Consider the following 27,107-nt stretch of genomic DNA (forward strand, 5'->3'; position numbering starts at 1 on the left):
GAGGTCGTCGTTGGGGTTGACGTTGTTGCGGTCGTCGTCGTTGGGGTCGTCGTCATTGGGGTCGTCGTCGTTGGGGTCGTCTTTGTTGGGGTCGTCATTGGGGTCGTTGTTGGGGTCGTTGTTGGGGTCGTCGTCATTGGGGCTGACGTCGTTGTGGGGGTCGTCGTTTGGGTCGTTGTTGGGGTCGTTGTTGGGGTCGTCGTCATTGGGGTTGTCGTCGTTGGGGTCGTCGTCGTTGGGGTCGTCGTCGTTGGGGTCGTCATTGGGGTCGTCGTCATTGGGGTCATCGTCGTTGGGGTCATCGTCGTTGGGGTCGTCATTGGGGTCGTCGTCATTGGGGTCATCGTCGTTGGGGTCGTCGTTGGGGTCGTCGTCGTTGGGGTCATCGTCGTTGGGGCCGTCGTTGGGGTCGTCGTCGTTGGGGTCATCGTCGTTGGGGTTGTCGTCATTGGGGTCGTTGTTGGGGTCGTCGTTGGGCTCGGCGCCGTTGTGGTGGTCGTCGTTGGGGTCGTCGTTGGGGTGGTCGTCATTGGGGTCGTCGTCGTTGGGGTCGTCGTTGGGGTCGTTGTTGGGGTCGTCGTCATTGGGGTCGTCGTCGTTGGGGTCATCGTCGTTGGGGTCGTCATTGGGGTCGTCGTCATTGGGGTCATCGTCGTTGGGGTCATCGTTGGGGTCATCGTCGTTGGGGTCGTCGTCGTTGGGGTCATCGTCGTTGGGGTTGTCGTCATTGGGGTCGTTGTTGGGGTCGTCGTTGGGCTCGGCGCCGTTGTGGTGGTCGTCGTTGGGGTCGTCGTTGGGGTCGTCGTCATTGGGGTCGTTGTCGTTGGGGTCGTCGTTGGGGTCGTTGTTGGGGTCGTCGTCATTGGGGTCGTCGTCGTTGGGGTCATCGTCGTTGGGGTCGTCATTGGGGTCGTCGTCATTGGGGTCATCGTCGTTGGGGTCGTCGTTGGGGTCATCGTCGTTGGGGTCGTCGTCGTTGGGGTCATCGTCGTTGGGGTTGTCGTCATTGGGGTCGTTGTTGGGGTCGTCATTGGGGTCGTCGTTGGGGTGGTCGTCGTTGGGGTCGTCGTCATTGGGGTCGTCGTCGTTGGGGTGGTCGTCGTTGGGGTCGTCGTTGGGGTCGTTGTTGGGGTCATCGTTGGAGTCGTCGTCGTTGGGGTCGTCGTTAGGGTCGTCGTCATTGGGGTCGTCGTTGGGGCCGTCGTCGTTGGGGTCGTTGTTGGGGTCATCGTCGTTGGGGTCGTCGTTGTTGGGGTCGTCATTGGGGTCGTCGTTGGGGTCGTCGTCGTTGGGGTCATCGTCGTTGGGGTCGTCGTTGGGGTCGTCGTCGTTGGGGTCGTCGTTGGGGTCGTCGTCGTTGGGGTCGTCGTCGTTGGGGTCGTCGTCGTTGGGGTTGTCGTCATTGGGGTCGTCGTTGTTGCGGCCGTCGTCAGTGGGGTCGTCATTGGGGTCGTCGTCGTTGGGGTCGTCGTCGTTGGGGTCGTCGTCGTTGGGGTCGTCGTTGGGGTCGTCGTCATTGGGGTCATCGTTGTTGGGGTTGTCGTTGGGGTCATCGTCGTTGGTGTCGTCGTCGTTGGGGTCGTCGTCGTTGGGGTCGTCGTCATTGGGGTCGTCGTCGTTGGGGTTGTCGTTGGGGTCGTCGTCGTTGGGGTCGTCGTCATTGGGGTCGTCGTCGTTGGGGTTGTCGTTGGGGTTGTCATTGGGGTCGTCGTCGTTGGGGTCATCGTTGTTGGGGTCGTCGTCGTTGGGGTCGACGTCGTTGGGGTCGTCGTTGTTGGGGTCATCGTCGTAGGGGTCGTCGTCGTTGGGGTCGTCGTCGTTGGGGTCGTCGTCGTTGGGGTTGTTGTTGGGGTCGTTGTAATTGGGGTCGTCGTTGGGGTCGTCGATGTTGGGGTCACCGTTGGGGTCGACGTTGGGGTCGACGTCGTTGCGGTCGTCGTCGTTGGGGTCGTCATTGGGGTCGTCGTTGTTGGGGTCGTCGTCGTTGGGGACGTCGTTGGGGTCGTCGTTGTTGGGGTCGTCGTCGTTGGGGACGACGTTGGGGTCGTCGTTGGGGTCGTCGTCGTTGGTGTCGTCGTCGTTGGGGTCGTCGTTGGGGTCGTCGTCATTGCGGTCGTCGTCGTTGGGGTTGTCGTTGGGGTCGTTGTTGGGGTCGTCGTCGTTGGGGTCATCGTTGGGGTCGTTGTCGTTGGGGACGTTGTTCGGGTGGTCGTTGTTGGGGTCGTCGTTGGGGGCGAATTCGTTGTGGTCGTCGTCGTTGGGGTCGTCGTCGTTGGGGTCGTCGTTGGGGTCGTCATTGTGGTCGTCATTGGGGTCGTCGTTGCGGTCGTCGTCATTGGGGTAGTCGTCGTTGGGGTCGTCGTTGGTGTCGTCGTCGTTGGGGTCGTCATTGGGGTCGACGTTGGGGTTGTCGTTGGGGTCGTCGTTGTTGGGGTCATCGTTGGGGTCGTCGTTGGGGTCGTCGTTGTTGGGGTCGTTGTCGTTGGGGTCGTCGTTGGGGTCGTCGTTGGGGTCGTCATTGTTGGGGTCGTCGTTGGGGTCGTCATTGGGGTCGACGTCGTTGTGGTGGTCGTCGTTGGGGTTGTCGTTGGGGTTGTCGTTGTTGGGGGTGTCGTTGTTGGGGTCGTCGTTGGGGTCGTCGTTGGGGTCGTCATTGGGGTCGTCATTGGGGTCGTCGTCGTTGGGGTCGTCGTTGGCGTCGACGTTGGGGTCGTCGTCATTGGGGTCGTCGTCGTTGGGGTCGTCGTTGGGGTCGTCGTCATTGGGGTCGTCGTCGTTGGGGTCGTCGTTGGGGTCGTCGTTGGGGTCGTTGTTGGGGTCGTCGTTGGGGTCGTCATTGGGGTTGTCGTCGTTGGGGTCGTCGTTGGCGTCGACGTTGGGGTCGTCGTCATTGGGGTCGTCGTCGTTGGGGTCGTCGTTGGGGTCGTCGTCATTGGAGTCGTCGTCGTTGGGGTCGTCGTTGGGGTCGTCGTTGGGGTCGTTGTTGGGGTCGTCGTCGTTGGGGTCGTCGTTGTTGGGGTCGTCGTTGTTGGGGTCGTCGTCGTTGGGGTCGTCGTTGTTGGGGTTGTTGTTGTTGGGGTCGATGTCGTTGCGGTCGTCGTCGTTGGGGTCATCGTCGTTGGGGTCGTCATTGGGGTTGTCGTTGGGGTCGACGTTGTTGCGGTCGTCGTCGTTGGGGTAGTCGTTGGGGTCGTCATTGGGGTTGTCGTTGGGGTCGTCGTTGGGGTTGTCGTTGGGGTCGTCGTCGTTGGGGTCGTCGTTGTTGGGGTCGTCGTTGGGGTCGTCGTTGGGGTCGTCATCGTTGGGGTCGACGTCGTTGTGGTCGTCGTTGTTGGGGTCGTCGTTGGGGTCGTCGTAGGGGTCGTCGTCGTTGGGGTCGTCGTTGGGGTCGTCATTGGGGTCGTCGTCGTTGGGGTCGTCGTCGTTGGGGTTGTCGTTGGGGTCATCGTTGGGGTTGTCATTGGGGTCATTGTAATTGGGGTCGTCGTCGTTGGGGTCGTTGTCGTTGGGGTCGTCGTTGGGGTCGTCGTTGTTGGGGTCGTCGTCGTTGGGTTCGTCGTCGTTGGGGTCGTCATTGGGGTTGTCGTTGGGGTCGACGTTGTTGCGGTCGTCGTCGTTGGGGTCGTCGTTGGGGTCGTCATTGGGGTTGTCGTTGGGGTCGTCGTTGGGGTTGTCGTTGGGGTCGTCGTCGTTGGGGTCGTCGTTGTTGGGGTCGTCGTTGGGGTCGTCGTTGGGGTCGTCATCGTTGGGGTCGACGTCGTTGTGGTCGTCGTTGTTGGGGTCGTCGTTGGGGTCGTCGTAGCGGTCGTCGTCGTTGGGGTCGTCGTTGGGGTCGTCATTGGGGTCGTCGTCGTTGGGGTCGTCGTCGTTGGGGTTGTCGTTAGGGTCATCGTTGGGGTTGTCATTGGGGTCATTGTAATTGGGGTCGTCGTCGTTGGGGTCGTTGTCGTTGGGGTCGTTGTAATTGGGGTCATCGTTGGGGTCGACGTCGTTGCGGTCGTCGTCGTTGGGTTCGTCGTCGTTGGGGTCGTCGTTGGGGTCGTCGTTGTTGGGGTCGTCGTCGTTGGCGTCATCATTGGGGTCGTCGTCATTGGGGTCGTCGTTGTTGGGGTTGTCGTTGGGGTCGTCGTTGGGGTCGCTGTTGGGGTCATCGTCGTTGGGGTCATCGTTGTTGGGGTTGTCGTTGTTGGGGTCATTGTCGTTGGGGTCATCGTTGGGGTCGTTGTTGGGGTTGTCGTTGGGGTCGACGACGTCGTTGGGGTCGTCGTTGGGGTCGTCGTTGGGTTCATCGTCGTTGGGGTCGTCGTTGTTGGGGTCGTCGTTGGGGTCGACGTCGTTGTTGTGGTCGTCGTTGGGGTCGTCATTGGGGTCGTCGTTGTTGGGGTCATCGTTGGGGTCGTCGTTGGGGTCATCGTCGTTGGGGTCGTCGTCGTTGGGGTCGTCGTTGGGATCGACGTTGGGATCGACGTCGTTGGGGTTGTCGTTGGGGTCGTCGTTGGTGTCGTTGTTGGGGTCGTCGTCGTTGGGGTCATCGTTGTTGGGGTCGTCGTCATTGGTGTCGTCGTCGTTGGGGTCGTCGTTAGGGTCGATGTCGTTGGGGTCGTCGTTGTTGGGGTTGTCGTTGGGGTCATCGTTGGGGTCGTTGTTGGGGTCGTCGTAGCTGGGGTCATCGTTGTTGGGGTTGTCGTTGTTGGGATCGTTGTCGTTGGGGTCATCGTTGGGGTCGTTGTCGTTGGGGTCATCGTTGGGGTCGTTGTTGGGGTTGTCGTCGTTGGGGACATTGTTCGGGTGGTCGACGTTGGGGTCGTTGTTGGGATCGTCGTTGGGGTCGACGTCGTTGCGGTCGTCGTCGTTGGGGTCGTTGTTGGGGTCGTTGTTGTTGGGGTCGTCGTTGGGGTCGTCGTTGGGGTCGACGTCATTGTGGTGGTCGTCGTTGGGGTTGTCGTTGGGGTTGTCATTGTTGGGGTCATCGTTGGGGTCGTCGTTGGGGTCATCGTCGTTGGGGTCGTCGTTGGGGTCGTCGTCGTTGGGGTCGTCATTGGGGTCGTCGTCATTGCGGTCGTCGTTGGGGTCGACGTCGTTGGGGTCGTCGTTGGTGTCGTCGTCGTTGGGGTGGTCGTCGTTGGGGTCGACGTTGTTGGGGTTGTCGTTGGGGTCGTCGTTGGGGTCGTTGTTGGGGTCATCGTCGTTGGGGTCATCGTTGTTGGGGTTGTCGTTGTTGGGGTCGTTGTCGTTGGGGTCATCGTTGGGGTCGTTGTCGTTGGGGTCGTCATTGGGGTTGTCGTTGGGTTCGTCGACGTTGGGGTCGTTGTTGGGGTCGTTGTTGGGGTCGACGTCATTGCGGTCGTCGTCGTTGGGGTCGTCGTTGTTGGGGTCGTCGTTGGTGTCGTTGGGGTCGACGTCGTTGTGGTGGTCGTCGTTGGGGTCGTCGTTGGGGTCATCGTTGTTGGGGTCATCGTTGGGGTCGTTGTTGGGGTCGACGTCGTTGTGGTGGTCGTCATTGGGGTTGTCGTTGGGGTCGTCGTTGTTGGGGGTGTCGTTTTTGGAGTCGTCGTCGTTGGGGTCATCGTTGGGGTCGTCGTCATTGGGGACGTTGTTGGGGTCGTCGTCGTTAGGGTTGTCGTCGTTGGGGTCGTCGTTGGGGTCGACGTTGTTGCGGTCGCCGTCGTTGGGGTGGGCGTCGTTGGGGTCGTCGTCATTGGGGTCGTCGTCGTTGGGGTCGTCGTTGGGGTCGTCGTTGGGGTCGTCGTCGTTGGGGTCGTCGTCATTGGGGTGGTTGTCGTTGGGGTCGTCGTTAGGGTTGTTGTTGGGGTCATCGTTGGGATCGTCGTCGTCGGACATGGAGTCGTCGGACATGGAGTCGTCGGACATGTAGTCGGCAGACATGGAGTCGTCGGACATGGAGTCGGGTGACATGGAGTCGTCGGACATGGAGTCGGCTGACATGGAGTCGGCGGACATGGAGTCGGAGGCCATGGAGTCGTTGTTGTTGTATTTGCTGGCCATGGAGTTGTTGTATCTGAGGATGTTGTTGTAATTTCTGGCGTCGGGGCTGTCGTTGCCGGGGCTGTCGTCTTTATAATTGGTGGTTTTGGAGGTTTTGGCTTTGGAGTTGTTGACGTTGGAGCTGCTAGCATTGGAGTTGTCATTATTGTAGGAGCTTGTGCTGATGTAGCTTCTAGAAGACAACATGGAAAAATGTAAGGATTACTGAGCATAATGAATAACTGAGTAGTTGCCCGCCATTCCACCTCTGCCATTTTAATTCCTCTTTCACTCCACTTTTGTTTTTATTCATTCATGGGACATGCGCATCACTGGCTGGCCAGCGTTTATTGCCCATCCCTGGTTGCCTAAGGGCAGTTGAGAGTCAACCACATTTCTGTGGCTCTGGAGTCGCATGTAGACCAGACCAGGTTAGGACGACAGATTTCCTTCCCTAAAGGACATTAGTGAACCAGATGGATTTTTCTGACAATCGACAATGTTTTCATGGTCAACAGTAGATTCTTAATACCAGATTTTTTTATTGGGGTCGTCGTCGTTGGGGTCGTCGTTGTTGGGGTCGTCATTGGGGTCGTCGTTGGGGTCGTCGTTGGGGTCGTCGTCGTTGGGGCTGACGTCGTTGTGGTGGTCATCGTTGGGGTCGTTGTTGGGGTCGTCGTCGTTGAGGTCGTCATTGGGGTTGTCATCGTTGGGGTCGTCGTTGGGGTCGTCGTCGTTGGGGTCATCGTCGTTGGGGTCGTCATTGGGGTCGTCGTCGTTGGGGTCGTCGTCGTTGAGGTCGTCGTCGTTGGGGTCGTCGTTGGGGTCGTCGTTGGGGTCGTCGTCGTTGGGGTCGTCGTCGTTGGGGTCGTCATTGGGGTCGTCGTCGTTGGGGTCATCGTCGTTGGGGTTGTCGTCATTGGGGTCGTTGTTGGGGTTGTCGTTAGGGTCGACATTGTTGCGGCTGTCGTCGTTGGGGTCGTCGTCGTTGGGGTCATCGTTGGGGTCGTCGTTGTTGGGGTCGTCGTTGTTGGGGTTGTCGTTGTTGGGGTCGTCGTCAGTGGGGTCGTCATTGGGGTCGTCGTCGTTGGGGTCGTCGTCGTTGGGGTCGTCGTTGAGGTCATCGTCGTTGGGGTCGACGTTGTTGGGGTCGTCTTTGGGGTTGTCGTCGTTGGGGTCGTCGTTATTGGGGTCGTCATTGGGGTCGTCGTCGTAGGGGTTGTCGTCGTTGGGGTCGTCGTCGTTGGGGTCGTCGTCATTGGGGTCGTCGTCGTTGGGGTTGTCGTTGGGGTCGTCGTTGGGGTCGTCATTGTTGGGGGTGTCGTTGTTGGGGTCGTCTTTGGGGTCGTCGTTGGGGTCGTCGTTGGGGTCGTCGTTATTGGGGTCGTCGTTGGGGTCGTCGTTGGGGTTGTCGTTGGGGTTGACGTTGTTGCGGTCGTCGTCGTTGGGGTCGTCATTGGGGTCGTCGTTGGGGTCGTCGTTGGGGTCGTCGTTGTTGGGGTCGTCGTTGGGGTCGTCGTTGGGGTTGACGTTGTTGCGGTCGTCGTCGTTGGGGTCGTCGTCATTGGGGTCGTCGTTGGGGTCGTCGTTGAGGTCGTCTTTGGGGTTGACGTTGTTGCGGTCGTCGTCGTTGGGGTCGTCGTCATTGGGGTCGTCGTCGTTGGGGTCGTCTTTGTTGGGGTCGTCATTGGGGTCGTTGTTGGGGTCGTTGTTGGGGTCGTCGTCATTGGGGCTGACGTCGTTGTGGTGGTCGTCGTTTGGGTCGTTGTTGGGGTCGTTGTTGGGGTCGTCGTCATTGGGGTTGTCGTCGTTGGGGTCGTCGTCGTTGGGGTCGTCGTCGTTGGGGTCGTCATTGGGGTCGTCGTCATTGGGGTCATCGTCGTTGGGGTCATCGTCGTTGGGGTCGTCATTGGGGTCGTCGTCATTGGGGTCATCGTCGTTGGGGTCGTCGTTGGGGTCGTCGTCGTTGGGGTCATCGTCGTTGGGGCCGTCGTTGGGGTCGTCGTCGTTGGGGTCATCGTCGTTGGGGTTGTCGTCATTGGGGTCGTTGTTGGGGTCGTCGTTGGGCTCGGCGCCGTTGTGGTGGTCGTCGTTGGGGTCGTCGTTGGGGTGGTCGTCATTGGGGTCGTCGTCGTTGGGGTCGTCGTTGGGGTCGTTGTTGGGGTCGTCGTCATTGGGGTCGTCGTCGTTGGGGTCATCGTCGTTGGGGTCGTCATTGGGGTCGTCGTCATTGGGGTCATCGTCGTTGGGGTCGTCGTTGGGGTCATCGTCGTTGGGGTCGTCGTCGTTGGGGTCATCGTCGTTGGGGTTGTCGTCATTGGGGTCGTTGTTGGGGTCGTCGTTGGGCTCGGCGCCGTTGTGGTGGTCGTCGTTGGGGTCGTCGTTGGGGTCGTCGTCATTGGGGTCGTCGTCGTTGGGGTCGTCGTTGGGGTCGTTGTTGGGGTCGTCGTCATTGGGGTCGTCGTCGTTGGGGTCATCGTCGTTGGGGTCGTCATTGGGGTCGTCGTCATTGGGGTCATCGTCGTTGGGGTCGTCGTTGGGGTCATCGTCGTTGGGGTCGTCGTCGTTGGGGTCATCGTCGTTGGGGTTGTCGTCATTGGGGTCGTTGTTGGGGTCGTCATTGGGGTCGTCGTTGGGGTGGTCGTCGTTGGGGTCGTCGTCATTGGGGTCGTCGTCGTTGGGGTGGTCGTCGTTGGGGTCGTCGTTGGGGTCGTTGTTGGGGTCATCGTTGGAGTCGTCGTCGTTGGGGTCGTCGTTAGGGTCGTCGTCATTGGGGTCGTCGTTGGGGCCGTCGTCGTTGGGGTCGTTGTTGGGGTCGTCGTCGTTGGGGTCGTCGTTGTTGGGGTCGTCATTGGGGTCGTCGTTGGGGTCGTCGTCGTTGGGGTCATCGTCGTTGGGGTCGTCGTTGGGGTCGTCGTCGTTGGGGTCGTCGTTGGGGTCGTCGTCGTTGGGGTCGTCGTCGTTGGGGTCGTCGTCGTTGGGGTTGTCGTCATTGGGGTCGTCGTTGTTGCGGCCGTCGTCAGTGGGGTCGTCATTGGGGTCGTCGTCGTTGGGGTCGTCGTCGTTGGGGTCGTCGTCGTTGGGGTCGTCGTTGGGGTCGTCGTCATTGGGGTCATCGTTGTTGGGGTTGTCGTTGGGGTCATCGTCGTTGGTGTCGTCGTCGTTGGGGTCGTCGTCGTTGGGGTCGTCGTCATTGGGGTCGTCGTCGTTGGGGTTGTCGTTGGGGTCGTCGTCGTTGGGGTCGTCGTCATTGGGGTCGTCGTCGTTGGGGTTGTCGTTGGGGTTGTCATTGGGGTCGTCGTCGTTGGGGTCATCGTTGTTGGGGTCGTCGTCGTTGGGGTCGACGTCGTTGGTGTCGTCGTTGTTGGGGTCATCGTCGTAGGGGTCGTCGTCGTTGGGGTCGTCGTCGTTGGGGTCGTCGTCGTTGGGGTTGTTGTTGGGGTCGCTGTAATTGGGGTCGTCGTTGGGGTCGTCGATGTTGGGGTCACCGTTGGGGTCGACGTTGGGGTCGACGTCGTTGCGGTCGTCGTCGTTGGGGTCGTCATTGGGGTCGTCGTTGTTGGGGTCGTCGTCGTTGGGGACGTCGTTGGGGTCGTCGTTGTTGGGGTCGTCGTCGTTGGGGACGACGTTGGGGTCGTCGTTGGGGTCGTCGTCGTTGGTGTCGTCGTCGTTGGGGTCGTCGTTGGGGTCGTCGTCATTGCGGTCGTCGTCGTTGGGGTTGTCGTTGGGGTCGTTGTTGGGGTCGTCGTCGTTGGGGTCATCGTTGGGGTCGTTGTCGTTGGGGACGTTGTTCGGGTGGTCGTTGTTGGGGTCGTCGTTGGGGGCGAATTCGTTGTGGTCGTCGTCGTTGGGGTCGTCGTCGTTGGGGTCGTCGTTGGGGTCGTCATTGTGGTCGTCATTGGGGTCGTCGTTGCGGTCGTCGTCATTGGGGTAGTCGTCGTTGGGGTCGTCGTTGGTGTCGTCGTCGTTGGGGTCGTCATTGGGGTCGACGTTGGGGTTGTCGTTGGGGTCGTCGTTGTTGGGGTCATCGTTGGGGTCGTCGTTGGGGTCGTCGTTGTTGGGGTCGTTGTCGTTGGGGTCGTCGTTGGGGTCGTCGTTGGGGTCGTCATTGTTGGGGTCGTTGTCGTTGGGGTCATCGTTGGGGTCGTCGTTGGGGTTGTCATTGTTGGGGTCGTCGTTGGGGTCGTCATTGGGGTCGACGTCGTTGTGGTGGTCGTCGTTGGGGTTGTCGTTGGGGTTGTCGTTGTTGGGGGTGTCGTTGTTGGGGTCGTCGTTGGGGTCGTCGTTGGGGTCGTCATTGGGGTCGTCATTGGGGTCGTCGTCGTTGGGGTCGTCGTTGGCGTCGACGTTGCGGTCGTCGTCATTGGGGTCGTCGTCGTTGGGGTCGTCGTTGGGGTCGTCGTCATTGGGGTCGTCGTCGTTGGGGTCGTCGTTGGGGTCGTCGTTGGGGTCGTTGTTGGGGTCGTCGTTGGGGTCGTCATTGGGGTTGTCGTCGTTGGGGTCGTCGTTGGCGTCAACGTTGGGGTCGTCGTCATTGGGGTCGTCGTCGTTGGGGTCGTCGTTGGGGTCGTCGTCATTGGAGTCGTCGTCGTTGGGGTCGTCGTTGGGGTCGTCATTGGGGTCGTTGTTGGGGTCGTCGTCGTTGGGGTCGTCGTTGTTGGGGTCGTCGTTGTTGGGGTCGTCGTCGTTGGGGTCGTCGTTGTTGGGGTTGTTGTTGTTGGGGTCGATGTCGTTGCGGTCGTCGTCGTTGGGGTCATCGTCGTTGGGGTCGTCATTGGGGTTGTCGTTGGGGTCGACGTTGTTGCGGTCGTCGTCGTTGGGGTCGTCGTTGGGGTCGTCATTGGGGTTGTCGTTGGGGTCGTCGTTGGGGTTGTCGTTGGGGTCGTCGTCGTTGGGGTCGTCGTTGTTGGGGTCGTCGTTGGGGTCGTCGTTGGGGTCGTCATCGTTGGGGTCGACGTCGTTGTGGTCGTCGTTGTTGGGGTCGTCGTTGGGGTCGTCGTAGCGGTCGTCGTCGTTGGGGTCGTCGTTGGGGTCGTCATTGGGGTCGTCGTCGTTGGGGTCGTCGTCGTTGGGGTTGTCGTTAGGGTCATCGTTGGGGTTGTCATTGGGGTCATTGTAATTGGGGTCGTCGTCGTTGGGGTCGTTGTCGTTGGGGTCGTTGTAATTGGGGTCATCGTTGGGGTCGACGTCGTTGCGGTCGTCGTCGTTGGGTTCGTCGTCGTTGGGGTCGTCGTTGGGGTCGTCGTTGTTGGGGTCGTCGTCGTTGGCGTCATCATTGGGGTCGTCGTCATTGGGGTCGTCGTTGTTGGGGTTGTCGTTGGGGTCGTCGTTGGGGTCGCTGTTGGGGTCATCGTCGTTGGGGTCATCGTTGTTGGGGTTGTCGTTGTTGGGGTCATTGTCGTTGGAGTCATCGTTGGGGTCGTTGTTGGGGTTGTCGTTGGGGTCGACGACGTCGTTGGGGTCGTCGTTGGGGTCGTCGTTGGGTTCATCGTCGTTGGGGTCGTCGTTGTTGGGGTCGTCGTTGGGGTCGACGTCGTTGTTGTGGTCGTCGTTGGGGTCGTCATTGGGGTCGTCGTTGTTGGGGTCATCGTTGGGGTCGTCGTTGGGGTCATCGTCGTTGGGGTCGTCGTCGTTGGGGTCGTCGTTGGGATCGACGTTGGGATCGACGTCGTTGGGGTTGTCGTTGGGGTCGTCGTTGGTGTCGTTGTTGGGGTCGTCGTCGTTGGGGTCATCGTTGTTGGGGTCGTCGTCATTGGTGTCGTCGTCGTTGGGGTCGTCGTTAGGGTCGATGTCGTTGGGGTCGTCGTTGTTGGGGTTGTCGTTGGGGTCATCGTTGGGGTCGTTGTTGGGGTCGTCGTAGCTGGGGTCATCGTTGTTGGGGTTGTCGTTGTTGGGATCGTTGTCGTTGGGGTCATCGTTGGGGTCGTTGTCGTTGGGGTCATCGTTGGGGTCGTTGTTGGGGTTGTCGTCGTTGGGGACATTGTTCGGGTGGTCGACGTTGGGGTCGTTGTTGGGATCGTCGTTGGGGTCGACGTCGTTGCGGTCGTCGTCGTTGGGGTCGTTGTTGGGGTCGTTGTTGTTGGGGTCGTCGTTGGGGTCGTCGTTGGGGTCGACGTCATTGTGGTGGTCGTCGTTGGGGTTGTCGTTGGGGTTGTCATTGTTGGGGTCATCGTTGGGGTCGTCGTTGGGGTCATCGTCGTTGGGGTCGTCGTTGGGGTCGTCGTCGTTGGGGTCGTCATTGGGGTCGTCGTCATTGCGGTCGTCGTTGGGGTCGACGTCGTTGGGGTCGTCGTTGGTGTCGTCGTCGTTGGGGTGGTCGTCGTTGGGGTCGACGTTGTTGGGGTTGTCGTTGGGGTCGTCGTTGGGGTCGTTGTTGGGGTCATCGTCGTTGGGGTCATCGTTGTTGGGGTTGTCGTTGTTGGGGTCGTTGTCGTTGGGGTCATCGTTGGGGTCGTTGTCGTTGGGGTCGTCATTGGGGTTGTCGTTGGGTTCGTCGACGTTGGGGTCGTTGTTGGGGTCGTTGTTGGGGTCGACGTCATTGCGGTCGTCGTCGTTGGGGTCGTCGTTGTTGGGGTCGTCGTTGGTGTCGTTGGGGTCGACGTCGTTGTGGTGGTCGTCGTTGGGGTCGTCGTTGGGGTCATCGTTGTTGGGGTCATCGTTGGGGTCGTTGTTGGGGTCGACGTCGTTGTGGTGGTCGTCATTGGGGTTGTCGTTGGGGTCGTCGTTGTTGGGGGTGTCGTTTTTGGAGTCGTCGTCGTTGGGGTCATCGTTGGGGTCGTCGTCATTGGGGACGTTGTTGGGGTCGTCGTCGTTAGGGTTGTCGTCGTTGGGGTCGTCGTTGGGGTCGACGTTGTTGCGGTCGCCGTCGTTGGGGTGGGCGTCGTTGGGGTCGTCGTCATTGGGGTCGTCGTCGTTGGGGTCGTCGTTGGGGTCGTCGTTGGGGTCGTCGTCGTTGGGGTCGTCGTCATTGGGGTGGTTGTCGTTGGGGTCGTCGTTAGGGTTGTTGTTGGGGTCATCGTTGGGATCGTCGTCGTCGGACATGGAGTCGTCGGACATGGAGTCGTCGGACATGTAGTCGGCAGACATGGAGTCGTCGGACATGGAGTCGGGTGACATGGAGTCGTCGGACATGGAGTCGGCTGACATGGAGTCGGCGGACATGGAGTCGGAGGCCATGGAGTCGTTGTTGTTGTATTTGCTGGCCATGGAGTTGTTGTATCTGAGGATGTTGTTGTAATTTCTGGCGTCGGGGCTGTCGTTGCCGGGGCTGTCGTCTTTATAATTGGTGGTTTTGGAGGTTTTGGCTTTGGAGTTGTTGACGTTGGAGCTGCTAGCATTGGAGTTGTCATTATTGTAGGAGCTTGTGCTGATGTAGCTTCTAGAAGACAACATGGAAAAATGTAAGGATTACTGAGCATAATGAATAACTGAGTAGTTGCCCGCCATTCCACCTCTGCCATTTTAATTCCTCTTTCACTCCACTTTTGTTTTTATTCATTCATGGGACATGCGCATCACTGGCTGGCCAGCGTTTATTGCCCATCCCTGGTTGCCTAAGGGCAGTTGAGAGTCAACCACATTTCTGTGGCTCTGGAGTCGCATGTAGACCAGACCAGGTTAGGACGACAGATTTCCTTCCCTAAAGGACATTAGTGAACCAGATGGATTTTTCTGACAATCGACAATGTTTTCATGGTCAACAGTAGATTCTTAATTCCAGATTTTTTTATTGAATTCAAGCTCCACCACCTGCCATGGCGGGATTCAAACCCAGGTCCCCAGAACAGAAGCTGAGTTTCTGGATTAACAGTCCACCGATAATACCACTAGGACATCGCCTGCCCAATCATATGTGTGGAGATGAGATGGGTGGCAGGGAAGGAAGATATTAAAATCTACCCTTAAGTTTGTTACTGAACCAATGCCTAGGTATTTCTGTCTCCATTTCATAGTCTGTAAACTTGCATGTGGTTTCTTCAGCAACTTTACCTGAAGCTACTGATGGTTTTTAAATAAGTTACTGTACTTGACAAGCGTTTTCTTCCTATTTCTATAATAAGCCTCTGATAATTGGGATACCGATTAGCTTTATGAATACTCTTGCAATTTTTAACTAAACCTAGGGGGCTGAAGAAAGTATTTATTATCAAACACCTTCTTAAATTTCACATACATTACATCTGCCTGCATTCACTGTATCTCTCCAATCACCTCTTCTGAATCAATAATCTAACAAATACTGTCATCAAATTCTGTTTAACATTGATTCAATATGTGTGAATTGAATTAGGTCAGGCTGGGGAAAAGTATACAGGAAAGATGAGCGGAGGAGAAATTCTGTTAAGAGCTTGACAGATAATCAAAAGAGGAACATGATAGTCAGATTAATTTGCAGATGAGCAAGGAGCTTTTGTTTGGGAGTCTGTTTCTTATTGCTGCTCATACCACTGTCTGGCAGCTTCCAGTGGCTTCCCCTGGATTGGCTTCTGCATGAGGCAGGACCTCCAGTAGCTGCTTAAAAAACTGCTACTTTTCTTTACTTTCCTTTTCTTCATCCTTCTCCTGTGCATCAATTGTGAGTCGCTTCCAAAATGCAAAATGATGCAGCATGCACCAAATGACAATTGTGCATAATATCCTCCTGTTGTGTATTGCAGCACTCTGTAATATTCAATATTCCGATGGCCTGTCCAATTGTAATGCATGTTGCACATTGAAGCTTACTTATATCGAATCTCAGCAGCAATACTAAAGAAGTGAACTCGGTCCACTTCAGAGGAGATAGGGGGCTGGATTTTCCTTCAGCCGCCAAGATATCAGCAACTTACAACTGGCCACATGACTCCGGAGCTAAAGCATCAATTTATCCACCAGTGATTCTAATTGTGTAAGTGAGATGGTTTAGTAGCAATAATAAACTCAATCAATTTACTGCTCCTCGGGGATGTGCCATTTTTGAGAACATTAGACGCAATGAAGAAATTCCAAAGAATCAGCAGCCATGGAGGTTCTACAACACAAAGGGCTTCCAGATTCTCCGATCATCTATGGATGTTATTGGCCAAAAGGAAACAATAACTAGCTCGATGAGAGCAGAAAAACCCATGAGAGGAACATGGAATATAGAACATTACAGTGCAGTACAGGCCCTTTGGCCCTCGATGTTGCGCCGACCAGTGAAACCAATCTAAAGCCCCTCTAATCTACACTACTCCAATATCATCCATATGTTTATCCAATAACCATTTGAATGCTCTTAATGTTGACGAGTCCACTACTGCTGCAGGCAGGGCATTCCACGCCCTCACTACTCTCTGAGTAAAGAACCTACCTCGAACATCTGTCCTATATCTCTCACCCCTCAATTTAAAGCTATGCCCCCTCATGCTAGCCATCACCGTCTGAGGAAAAAGGCTCTCACTATCCACCCTATCTAATCCTCTGATCATCTTGTATGCCTCTGTTAAGTCACCTCTTAACCTTCTTCTCTCTAACGAAAACAACCTCAAGCCCCTCAGCCTTTCCTCATACGATTTTCCCACCATACCAGGCAACATCCTGCTAAATCTCCTCTGCACCCTTTCCAACATTTCCACATCTTTCCTATAATACAGCAACCAGAACTGTACGCAATACTCCAAGTGCAGCCGCACCAGAGTTTTGGACAGTTGCAGCATGACCTCCTGGCTCCGAAACTCAATCCCTCTGCCAATAAAAGCTAACACTCCGTACGCTTTCTTAACAACCCTATCAACCTGGGTGCCAACTTTCAGGGATCTATGCACATGGACACCCAGATCCCTCTGTTCATCCACACTACCAAGTATCTTACCATTAGCCCAGTACTCTGCATTCCTGTTACTCCTTCCAAAGTGAATCACCTCACACTTTTCCGCATTAAACTCCATTTGCCACCTCTCAGCCCAGCTCTGCAGCCTATTTATGTCCCTCTGTAACCTGCCACTTCCCTCCGCACTGTCTACAACTCCACCGACTTTAGTGTCATCCGCAAATTTGCTAATCCATCCTTCCACGCCCTCATCCAGGTCATTAATAAAAATGACAAACAGCCGTGGCCCCAAAACAGATCCCTGCGGCACACCACTAGTAACTGAACTCCAGGATGAATATTTCCCATCAACCACCACTCTTCATTTTCTTACAGCTAGCCAATTCTTGATCCAAACCACTAAATCACCCTCAATTCCAGGTGTCCGTATTTTCTGCAAAGGCTTACCATGGGGAACCTTATCAAATGCTTTGCTGAAATCCATGTACACCACATCAACCGTTTTATCCTCATCCACCTCTTTGGTCACCTTCTCAAACAACTCAATAAGGTTTGTGAGGCACGACCTACCCTTCACAAAACCGTGCTGACTATCCCTAATCAAATTATTCCTTTCCAGGTGATTATAAATCCTATCTCTTATCATCCTTTCCAATACTTTGCTCACAACAGAAGTAAAGCTCACCAGTCTATAATTACCAGGGTTGTCCCTACTCCCCTTCTTGAACAAGGGGACAACATTTGCTATCCTCCAGTCTTCTGTTCCTGTAGACAATGACGACACAAAGATCAAAGCCAAAGGCTCTGCAATCTCCTCCCTAGCCTCCCAGAGAATCCTAGGATAAATCCCATCCGGCCCAGGGGACTTATCTATTTTTACCCTTTCCAGAATTGCTAACACCTCCTCCTTATGAACATCAATCCCATCCAGTCCAACAGCCTGCATCTCAGTACTCCCCTCGACAACACTGTCCCTCTCCAGTGTGAATACCGATGAAAAATATTCATTTAGTGCCTCTCCTATCTCTTCAGACTCCACGCACAACTTCCCACTACTGTCCTTGACTGGCCCTAATCTTACCCTCGTCATTCCTTTACTCCTGACATACCTATAGAAAGCTTTAGGGTTTTCCTTGATCCTACCTGCCAAAGACTTCTCATGTCCCCTCCTGGCTCTACTTAACTCTTTCTTTAGGTCCTTCCTGGCTAACTTGTAACTCTCAAGCGCCCTAACTGAGCCTTCACGTCTCATCTTAACATAAGTCTCCTTCTTCCTCTTCACAAGAGATTCAACCTCCTTAGTAAACCATGGTTCCCTCAGACGTCTGCTTCCTCCCTGCCCGACAGGTACATATTTATCAAGGACGCGTAGTAGCTGTTCCTTGAACAGGTTCCACATTACAATTGTGCCCATCCCTTGCAGTTTCCTTCCCCAACCTATGCCAGCTAAATCTCGCCTAATCCCATCATAATTTCCTTTCCCCCAGCTATAAGAGGTTCAGGCATCTGAAGAGAGACTTCATGAAATCTCCACAAATCCAAGAACTATTGCAGTTCAGGATAAGATTCAATGACCTCTCAAGAGTGACTACCATGTTAACTCATTCGCACTGCGAGAACTCAAACTATTAAGAGTTTGGGTAGTGGAGAATATTTGATTTAAAGGGTCAGTGCACCCTCAGATCTTATCATTGTGAAGTACATGCAGTCATTTAGGAAAAAGTTACATCCACCTGATTGCAAGTTCTTTAATATTGTGTTCTGTACTTGTAAATTAAGAAGTCATGCATAACCAGTAACAGGAATATTGGATGGTGGTAATTTTACTGGATTAATAATCCAAGGGGTCAGAATAATGCTCCAGAGACATGAGTTCAAATGCCACCAAGGCAGCTGGCGAAATCTCATTAAACTACTGTGTTGCTATAAAAACCCATCCAGTTCACTAATGTCCTTTGGGGTTGAAAATCTATCATCCTTACTGACCTTACCTACATCTGACTCCCTGACCCACAGCAATGTGGCTGACTCTTAATTGCCTTCTGAATGGATAAAACACCCTCGATGGACCGAGGCACCGGATACACATCCTGGAACAGGCTCCCTGCCAGCACTGTGGGTGTACCTACATCACATAGAATGGAGCTCACCACCAGCCTCTCAAAGATGATATGGGTGAGAAATACATGTTGATCTTGCCAGTTATACCACGGAAAAATCAAAAATATTGTGAAAGGAATGTGACTATGAGAGTGTTATGATGAAATTAAAATGATGGACACAAAATGGTTACCTGGCACACAAAATGGACTCTGGGAAGGAACATTAAAAGGCACTGACTTTGGGCACAGACATTACATAAAGAGTTAAAACCTGCAGTATCTGAATTGCTGCAGGAAACTGGTCAGACCTTGAGGCACTTTAAGACTTGAGATAAGAGCAGATCCAGAACAATGAGTTTGATAACAAGATCAGCCACTGATGGGGACATAAATGCATAAATGTAACGAGATCAGCCACTGATGGGGACATAAATACATAAATGTACATATCGAAACCAGTCATTGATAGAGGACATAACTGCATAAATATATCCACTCTATGTACAATGATGTGTTAACTGTCAATGTCTGTACCTGTCTGCTTGTAACGATGTGTTAACTGTCGATGTCCGTATCTGTCTACTCAACTTGTAACAATGTGTTAATGGCTAATGTCCATACTGTCTATTATCTAAAAAGTATAAAAGATGCTCAACTACCATTGTGTAGTTGAGAAGGTAGCTGCCAAGTACTGCGGAGTACCAGTGCTTTCTCCCAAAGCTTTGTCCGAAATAAAACTGTTTTGTTGCACCTCCAAGTCTGACTCCGAAGTGGTAAATTTCCCACAACAATTGGCGTAGTCGGCAGGATCTCATTGCTGGTAAGTTTGATCGATTGGCCACGATCGGAAAGCCGGGCTAGAGATCACTGAATCTGTCGGAGTCAGACGAGGTCAGCAATACAGTTTAAAAGGGGCAAAATTAAGGGGTATTTATAGTGATAAGTATTGATTGTATATGGTATTATAGTGATAAGTACTAACTGCTGATGATATAGTGATAAGTATTGCTTGACTGTTACTTGTGCTGACCGACTAGAGGACAAGGAAGTGCCTGTCTCAAACGTACAGCCTTAGACCGGTTGTTAAGAGGGGAAATTCCCCATGCGAAGGTCAGGACCCTGAAGTGGGCGTAGAGGCACCAAGGGCACTTAGGATTGTGAAGCACAAGTGGCAAAGTTCGGTTAACATCAAACTCTGTAGTGGCGAACAAACGCAGACTCTGCCACCTGTTTGCATGAAAGTTTGTATAGTTGGGTACTGGACTGTCAATGTTGTCAAAGCGGTGCGGAAAAGGAGCTGATCAACTCTGACCTAGAGCCGGACTCCGGTGGAGAAACACATTGCCGAGACGGTAATAGTGGAGCCGTGAGTATAAATTGAAACCCTGAGATGGTAGTGAAACACTGTGCTGGAGTAGTAATAGTGGCCGGGGGTAATGAAGTCCCTACGGTAGAGAGAACACATTACTAGGAAGTAATCATGGCCGTACGGTGCCTAAAACTCGTTGCCAAGGAGGCAATAGTGACCGGGGGTAGTGAAGTCTGTGAGATGGCAGATAAAGAAGTTAAGAGAGGACCTGCAGGATCTCTTATTGAAGTGTACATGATAGACAGACGAGCGTTAATAAAGAGAATGCAAAGGGATGGTAAGGATGCTTCTCAGACCTTAGAACAGCAGAGAAAGTGGATAGATGGGGAAAAGAGAAACAAGACAAAGAAGACAGGGGTATTATTAATATATCAGTTAGCTGGACTAATTGAGCAAGTAGTCGCCTCTACTAAAAAGTGGAGTGAAGATAAAGAGAAGATTAGAGAGTTAGAATCCAGAGTAAGGGAACTGGAGAAACGAAACCAAGTGTTAGAAGAGAATCGATGGGGAGGGGAAACTGTTCCTCTACCCCCTTTTGAGTCCACACGACAGGGACCAACCGCTCCTCCAGAGAAGTGGGAAGCGCTAGAACACAACTTAGTGCCAGTAACCCGAGGGGGAACAGATGCGCAGCCAAAAGCAAATTATAAACCATTCACCCCAGGCGAAAGGCAGCAGATAATGGCTTCCCGGGGTAAATTACAACCTAGAAGCGTAAACACTGAATTCTGGGAAGAATTAGATACAATTTCGGTCGGCCACCAATTACACCTGAGGGACATACACCAACCGGTCAGGGCAGTCTGTCCAGCAGATAAGTGGAGACAGGTAGCAGGTGGACCTGCCGCTCCTCCAGCACAAGGTTATAGTGGGGGACGTTGGACACATGTAGTCGCCCTAACAGCAGAAATAGATGCCCAACAGGCACCCTTCACCCAGTTTAAAACAGAAATTCAGAGAGTTTTAGGAAATGCTCCTACTAACTGGAGCAGAATTACTACGACAAAGCAGCTAAAGGGGGAAGGAGCTTCTGAGTACGGGGAACGGTTGTTCCAAGTATACCAGGAATGCTCAGGGCAAGGAAACCCAGGTCGCGGGGATCGAGCGTTCATCCAGGCTTTCAAGGATGGGCTCTCTAGTGCTCACCAAACCATCCTAAAAATGAGAGTGATTATGTCCCAGGATTATGATGAACAAGCAGAATGGGCTAGTGGCGTACCGGGAGGTGGAGAGGAGAAATCCCAGACAAGAGTAACACAAGAAAGAGCAGCCGCTTACAGTAACGGGAACGGAATTAAGTCCAAACAGACCTGTCACAATTGTGGCCAACAAGGGCACTTTGCGAGGGATTGCGAGGTCCCAAGGAAAGGAAACAAATTTGGGAGAAGTGGGAAACATTGTAGTCACTGTAATAAGAAGCAGTGTTTTGGGACAAACATGGGAGACCCCGACCCGATCCATGACCACAGCAGAACCGGAGGAACCAAGGAACCTCCGGGGTCAGCAAGATTGACGGTCTGCAGCCCCCATTCATAAGGATAAGAAGGAGGGAAGGATTTATGTGTCTGCACTAGTAGGGGGCAGGCAATGTGAGATGCTGGTGGACACAGGAGCATCCAGATCTGTCACCAACCTACCCTTACCCACTACAAGTAGGATGGTTTCCCTAACCGGGATAGGAGGGAACAAAACACCCGCCTACCTGAGCGAGACCACGTTAGTAGAAATAAATAATCTGTAGATACCAATGAGGTTCTATGTGTGTAAAAATAACGAGGGTACAATAATGGGAAATGATTTAATGAAAGAATATGAGATTTTGATAGACTGTGGAAAGGGAGAATTAATCTGTCCAAGACAGGATGGTTGGAAAACTAGAATAGGGAAACTCACAAGTCACCTCGAAACTATTAAGGTGGCCACACCACCACCAGAAATTGGGAATTAGAGACAGAAGGGTTCGGAGCCATCTGTGCCTCCGTCCCCGGAGTATGGGCTAAAACAAAGTTAGATACCGGCTTAACTAAAATGGACCCAATAAAGGTACCTGGACCGGAGCATAAGCCCCACCGACAATACCCAATAAAACCAGAGGCAGAGAAAGCTGTAGTGGAGATAGTTAAAGGGTTCGTGGAAAGAGGGATTCTGAGGGAAACCACGAGTACCACTATCTCCCCAACCTGGCCGGTGAGCAAACCTGACGGAAGCTATAGGCTCACGATAGATTACACCGGACTCAATAAAATCACGTCCAAGCTGCACCCCATTGTAGCAAGCCCCTCGACAATCCTGAATGGACTGTCACAGGAGCACAAAATATTTACAGTATTGGATATACCCTTGGATCTCGAATCCCAAGACAAATTCACCTTTACAGTTGGAGACAAACAGTACACTTGGACTCGCCTACCACAGGGATTCCACAACAGCCCCGCTATCTTCCATCGAGTAATGAGTGACATCCTGAACAGGGTAGAACCGCCAGAGGGTAGCACCATCCTACAATATGTAGATGATATCTTAATAGCTTCAGAATCCAAATCAGGAAGCACTATATCTAGTATTAAACGAACTAAAAACCGCAGGGTTAAAGGTAAGCCCCAAAAAGGCACAAATCGGGAAACACAAGTCCTGTACCAAGGACATCTTATATCCCAAGGGCTTAAAGAAATGCCAACAGACCGAAAGAAGGCGGTACAACAAATGCCGCGGCCAGTCACCGTAAGAGGGGTCAGGAAGGTGCTGGAACTGTTTAACTATAGCCGAAGTTTTATCCCGGGATTCGCAAAATTGGCAGAACCTATACAACGACTCGTCAAAGGGGAAAACTAGCTTTAAATCCCGTAGAATGGGAACCCGAGCAGGAAGAGGCTTATAACAAATTAAAAACCAAACTGATATCAGCCCCTGGACTAGGATTACCAGATTCCAATAAAGACTTCCACATCCATTGTAGTAATGAAGGAGGATTCTATTCCGCAGTAGTAACACAGGACCATGGCGACAAAAGGAGACCCATGGGTTACTATTCAACAGCAGAAGGGCTGGTAGTCACTGGACTGCCAAGGTGCATAGCCGCCTTGGATTGCGCCGGCTGGGCTGTAAAGGTTAGCGAGCCAATAATAATGACAGGGAATATAATCCTCCACACCAAACACACCTTGGTGGAAATGCTGAACACGGGAAAGTTAAGGTCCGTCTCAAACATGAGAAGGGCTAATTGGGAAACTGTCCTCCTACCTCCAAGCAAATCCATAATAATAATAAGGGACACAGGAAATAACCCAGCAGAAGGGATTTTGGACACAGGAGAGCCACACAATAGATATGGATGTAGAAGAAGGTAGGATAAAGGATATACCTTTAACAACAGCTGAGGAGACCCTTTTTGTAGATGGTTCACGCAAATATGTGGAAGGATCACCCCAGACAGGGTGGGTAGTAGTAAATGACAAATTAGAAACAGTAAGGTCAGAAAGGATTGACGGAGGTTTATCTGCGCAAGTGGCAGAACTAGTGGCACTCACAAAGGCACTAGAGTTATCTGGAGGCAAGACGGTAAACATATATACAGATAGTCGGTACGCATTTGGGGTAATACACGATTATATGACAGCATGGGGTAGAAGGGGGTTCATAACCACGGGAGGAACTCCTATTAAACACCAACAAAAAATTGAGGCATTGCTAAAAGCTAGTGAGAAACCCCGAGAAGCCGCAGTAATAAAAATTAAAGCGCACCAGAAAGAACCAGGAAGAGATAACCCAGACTGGTTAAATTTCAAAGGGAACCAAGCCACAGATAGAGCAGCACAGTTAGCCTTAGAAGAGGAGACAGTTGGCGAGCTGCCAATAGCAGTAACGGAACAGACAGGAGACTAAATAGATATTCGGGACTTACACGAGGATACCTCGAAAGAGGAAAAGGGGAAGTGGGAAGCACAGAGAGCGAGCAAAGGGACTGATAATGTCTGAAGATGAGAAGATAAGGTAATGGCACCAGAGTGCATACAAAACACTCTATTGAAACTACACCATGGACTCTCACATGCGGGAAGAGAGGCCATGATAACTAATATAGGAAAGGAATGGTGGTGGAAAGGAATGGGAAGGGACATAGCCCGACACTGTCACCGATGCGTGACGTGCGCGCAACACAACCCTGGTCGACCCATAAAAATTAAGATGGGACACCAGCCCCGACCAAAGGGACCCTGGGAACATCTGCAAATGGATTTCACAGGGACACTACCACAATCCCACGGCAAAACCTATTGTCTGGTTATTATAGACCAGTTCACCAGGTGGGTAGAAGCGTTCCCTACTACAAATTGTACTGCTACCACGGTGGCTAGAATATTGGCAGAAGAGATAATCCCTAGATGGGGAGTACCCCTACAAATCTATTCAGATCAAGGGATGCACTTCACCGGAAAGGTGGTAAAAACAGTGTGCCAATTGATGGGGATAAAACAAAAATTCCACATCCCTTACCACCCACAGAGTTCTGGAATGGTGGAACATATGAATAGAACACTTAAGAATGCATTGGCTAAAGCCATACAATCGTCAGGAAAAATGTGGACAGAGGTATTGCCCACTATATTAATCAGGCTAAGAGCCACCACAAACCGGACAACCGGATTAACCCCTTATGAACTAATGACAGGATGGACGATGCAATTACCAGAAAGCATCATAACAGGTGAGACCGATGTAGGTTCACGAAAAGACAAAATCAGAAGATATGCTTTGGAACTAAGCACCCAACTAAAAGGGATGCACAAATTGGTAAAAGATAATCAGGAAGAAAGAGACGCACATAGAGAGCTTGAAATGCTCCCTGACGTCCCAACAGTAGGAAGTCGTGTCCTAGTAAAAACATTACCCGAAAAACCAGGGTTTGCACCAAAATGGAATGGGCCATATGAAGTTATAATTAGTGGAGACACCTGTGCCTGTCTAGACATTAGAGGGTAAGGTATATGGAAACATTGGACCCAGCTGAAATTACACAAAGAAATGAATGAATGAAGGTGATAGCCTAGTGGTTTTATCGCTGGACTATAATCCAGAAACTCAGCTAATGTTCTGGGGACCCGGGGTTCGAATCCCGCCACGGCAGATGGTGGAATTTGAATTCAATAAAAAAAAAATATCTGGAATTGAAATGACCATGAAACCATTGTCGGAAAAACCCATCTGGTTCACTAATGTCCTTTAGGGAAGGAAATCTGTCATCCTTACCTGGTCTGGCCTCCATGTGACTCCAGAGCCATAGCAATGTGGTTGACTCAGAACTGCCCTCGGGCAACTAGGGGATGGGCAATAATAAATGAACTACAAGGTGCTGGCTGTTATATAGGATTGTATGTGTGGATACTGAGTGAGATCAGACACCCCTTTAAGGGCGGCACGGTAGCACAGTGGTTAGCACTGCTGCTTCACAGCTCCAGGGACCTGGGTTCGATTCCCGGCTTGGGTCACTGTCTGTGTGGAGTTTGCACATTCTCCTCGTGTCTGCGTGGGTTTCCTCCGGGTGCTCCGGTTTCCTCCCACAGTCCAAAGATGTGCGGGTTAGGTTGATTGGCCATGCTAAAAATTACCTAGTGTCCTGAGATGCGTAGGTTAGAGGGATTAGTGGGTAAATATGTAGGGATATGGGGGTAGGGCCTGGGTGGGATTGTGGTCGGTGCAGACTCGATGGGCCGAATGGCCTCTTTCTGTACTATAGGGTTTCTATGATTCTATGATTCTATGAATTAAAGTGACCAGATTGCTTTCCCCAAAACAGGTGAAGACTGCAAGCAAGAGTAAGTGACGCATTCGGGTTAACAGTATAACTTTGGAAAATTGTATAACTTAAAGTATTAGGATTGATACTTGCTTGTTGCGGACATGTATGAAATCGCGTATGTAACTGTATTACTTTGCGTTGTCGCGACTGTAAGCTTGACTGGGCTGGAGGATAACCTATTTTACAAGGCTCATATACACTTACACGGGAATCGAACTGTATGTTACCCGTTAGCCCAATCCGTAGAAGCCCTATTTGTGGCCACCCCTGGGTGGACCCCCCATGACTTATATACAGTAGATACATTAGACGCACCCTGTAAGGGACAAATTGGCAAATATAAAAGGGGTATACAGGGAAGATGTGTGGAACTTGTAAATCCCACAGATCCTGTGTGCAGGGGGCTCCAACAGGTGGGAGGAAGAGCTTGCTCGGATAATGCAAGCTATCCGCTTTGTTTTTCGGGGCAGGGGTGAGGATGTGCACATGCCTTGGTCCCCAAGAATGATTCCTGCGTACAGACGCAGTATGTCCGTCAGCATTGTCGGGTAAATAGAGGTCAGTTTACTTGCACCTGTGATGAGCAGAAATGCCTGAATGTAACCGCGGGGAGGCAGCTCATTTGTGGACAGTGTAATGGGACTCATGTCAGCTCAGCCGAATGGACACACCCGTTTGATACTTACTAGGTGGTGGGATCAAACGGGGAGTCAAGTAAACCAAGCAATTGGCGGTATACACAAACTCATAATCAGGACACTAAATGCTACCGGGCAAAGAAAGGATTTGTATTCCTCTTCAACGGTACCTACACGACAGCAACACCAGCCCTCCCGATCCTTTTTGCAGTAGGAACAATAGGACCACTCACTGTTCCATGCCCTCAGAAGGGGCATATCTGGAGAAAGATAGTAACCCGGGCTATCAGCAAAGAATTCTGTGCTGATTGGGAAACCCCAGGCACAATTGGTTCATCACTGGGATACGGGTTCCTTGGAGCCCTATCTCTTGGGGAGGGGGGGCAGCAGGAGTAATTCGTGCAAAAAATAGGAATCATATAATCTGTGGACTAACAGTCCTGGGAAACAGCACATCAAAAGCATTGGAGGCTGTCAACCAAGAAATGGCTGAATTGAGATTGTACGCACAGCAGACACAATATGCAGTAGACTATCAGTTAGCACAACAAGGGGGAGTATGTAGAATCATAGGAGACAAATGCATAACCCATGTCACAGACGAATCCTATAACATTACCCAAGTCATTAATAACATCAGAAAACAGCTTGATCATTTCAGACAAGGACCCAAGAAAGGCAGTAGCTGGCTGGAATGGCTAGTGGGGGGATCCTGGGGATCCTATTTAATGCATGGACTGATCATTCTCATTGCAATAGTAATTGTCTGTTGCCTAATTGTTGGATGCCTTAATGTCTGTTGCAAAGTAATGGTGACACGAATTGTGCCAGGAGCCAGTGTAACCATCGAGGAAGAATACATGATGGGAACCCCTGAAGACATCGAAAGCTACAAGGAAAGAAAGAAGACGATGAACAGCTGCCTGTGAAGATGATGCTGTTGTTGGTCTGTGGATTATTAAATAATATTCCTGACCAAAAGGGGGAGCTGTTATGGTGAAATTAAAATGATGGACACAAAATGGTTACCTGGCACACAAAAAGGACTCTGGGAAGGAACATTAACAGGCACTGACTTTGGGCACAGACATTACACAAAGAGTTAAAACCTGCAGTATCTGAATTGCTGCAGGAAACTGGTCAGACCTTGAGGCACTTTAAGACTTGAGATAAGAGCAGATCCAGAACAATGAGTTTGATAACAAGATCAGCCACTGATGGGGACATAAATGCATAAATGTACATATCGAAACCAGTCATTGATAGAGGACATAACTGCATAAATATATCCACTCTATGTACAATGATGTGTTAACTGTCAATGTCCGTACCTGTCTGCTTGTAACGATGTCCATATCTGTCTACTCAACTTGGGTTAACGTGTTAATGTGTTAATGGCTAATGTCCATACTGTCTATTATCTAAA

The 27,107-nt window shown here is 52.5% G+C and overlaps 1 protein-coding gene across 1 annotated transcript; it reads right to left on the bottom strand.

Annotated features, from left to right (window-relative positions):
• Window positions 1-1,241: 1,241 nt before the first annotated feature.
• LOC144491789 (uncharacterized) lies at window positions 1,242-22,245 on the bottom strand (the record flags this gene model as incomplete). The annotated part of the gene is made up of 8 exons (XM_078210085.1): window positions 22,169-22,245; window positions 14,710-14,784; window positions 13,025-13,363; window positions 12,390-12,939; window positions 7,723-11,795; window positions 5,881-6,178; window positions 5,079-5,747; window positions 1,242-4,136 (listed from the first exon to the last, which is right to left on the bottom strand). Coding segments are annotated over exons 1-8 (8,976 nt in total), but the record flags the coding sequence as incomplete, so codon positions are not given.
• Window positions 22,246-27,107: the final 4,862 nt, after the last annotated feature.

Source organism: Mustelus asterias, chromosome 3, assembly GCF_964213995.1.
Source record: "Mustelus asterias chromosome 3, sMusAst1.hap1.1, whole genome shotgun sequence".
Taxonomy (NCBI): domain Eukaryota; kingdom Metazoa; phylum Chordata; class Chondrichthyes; order Carcharhiniformes; family Triakidae; genus Mustelus; species Mustelus asterias.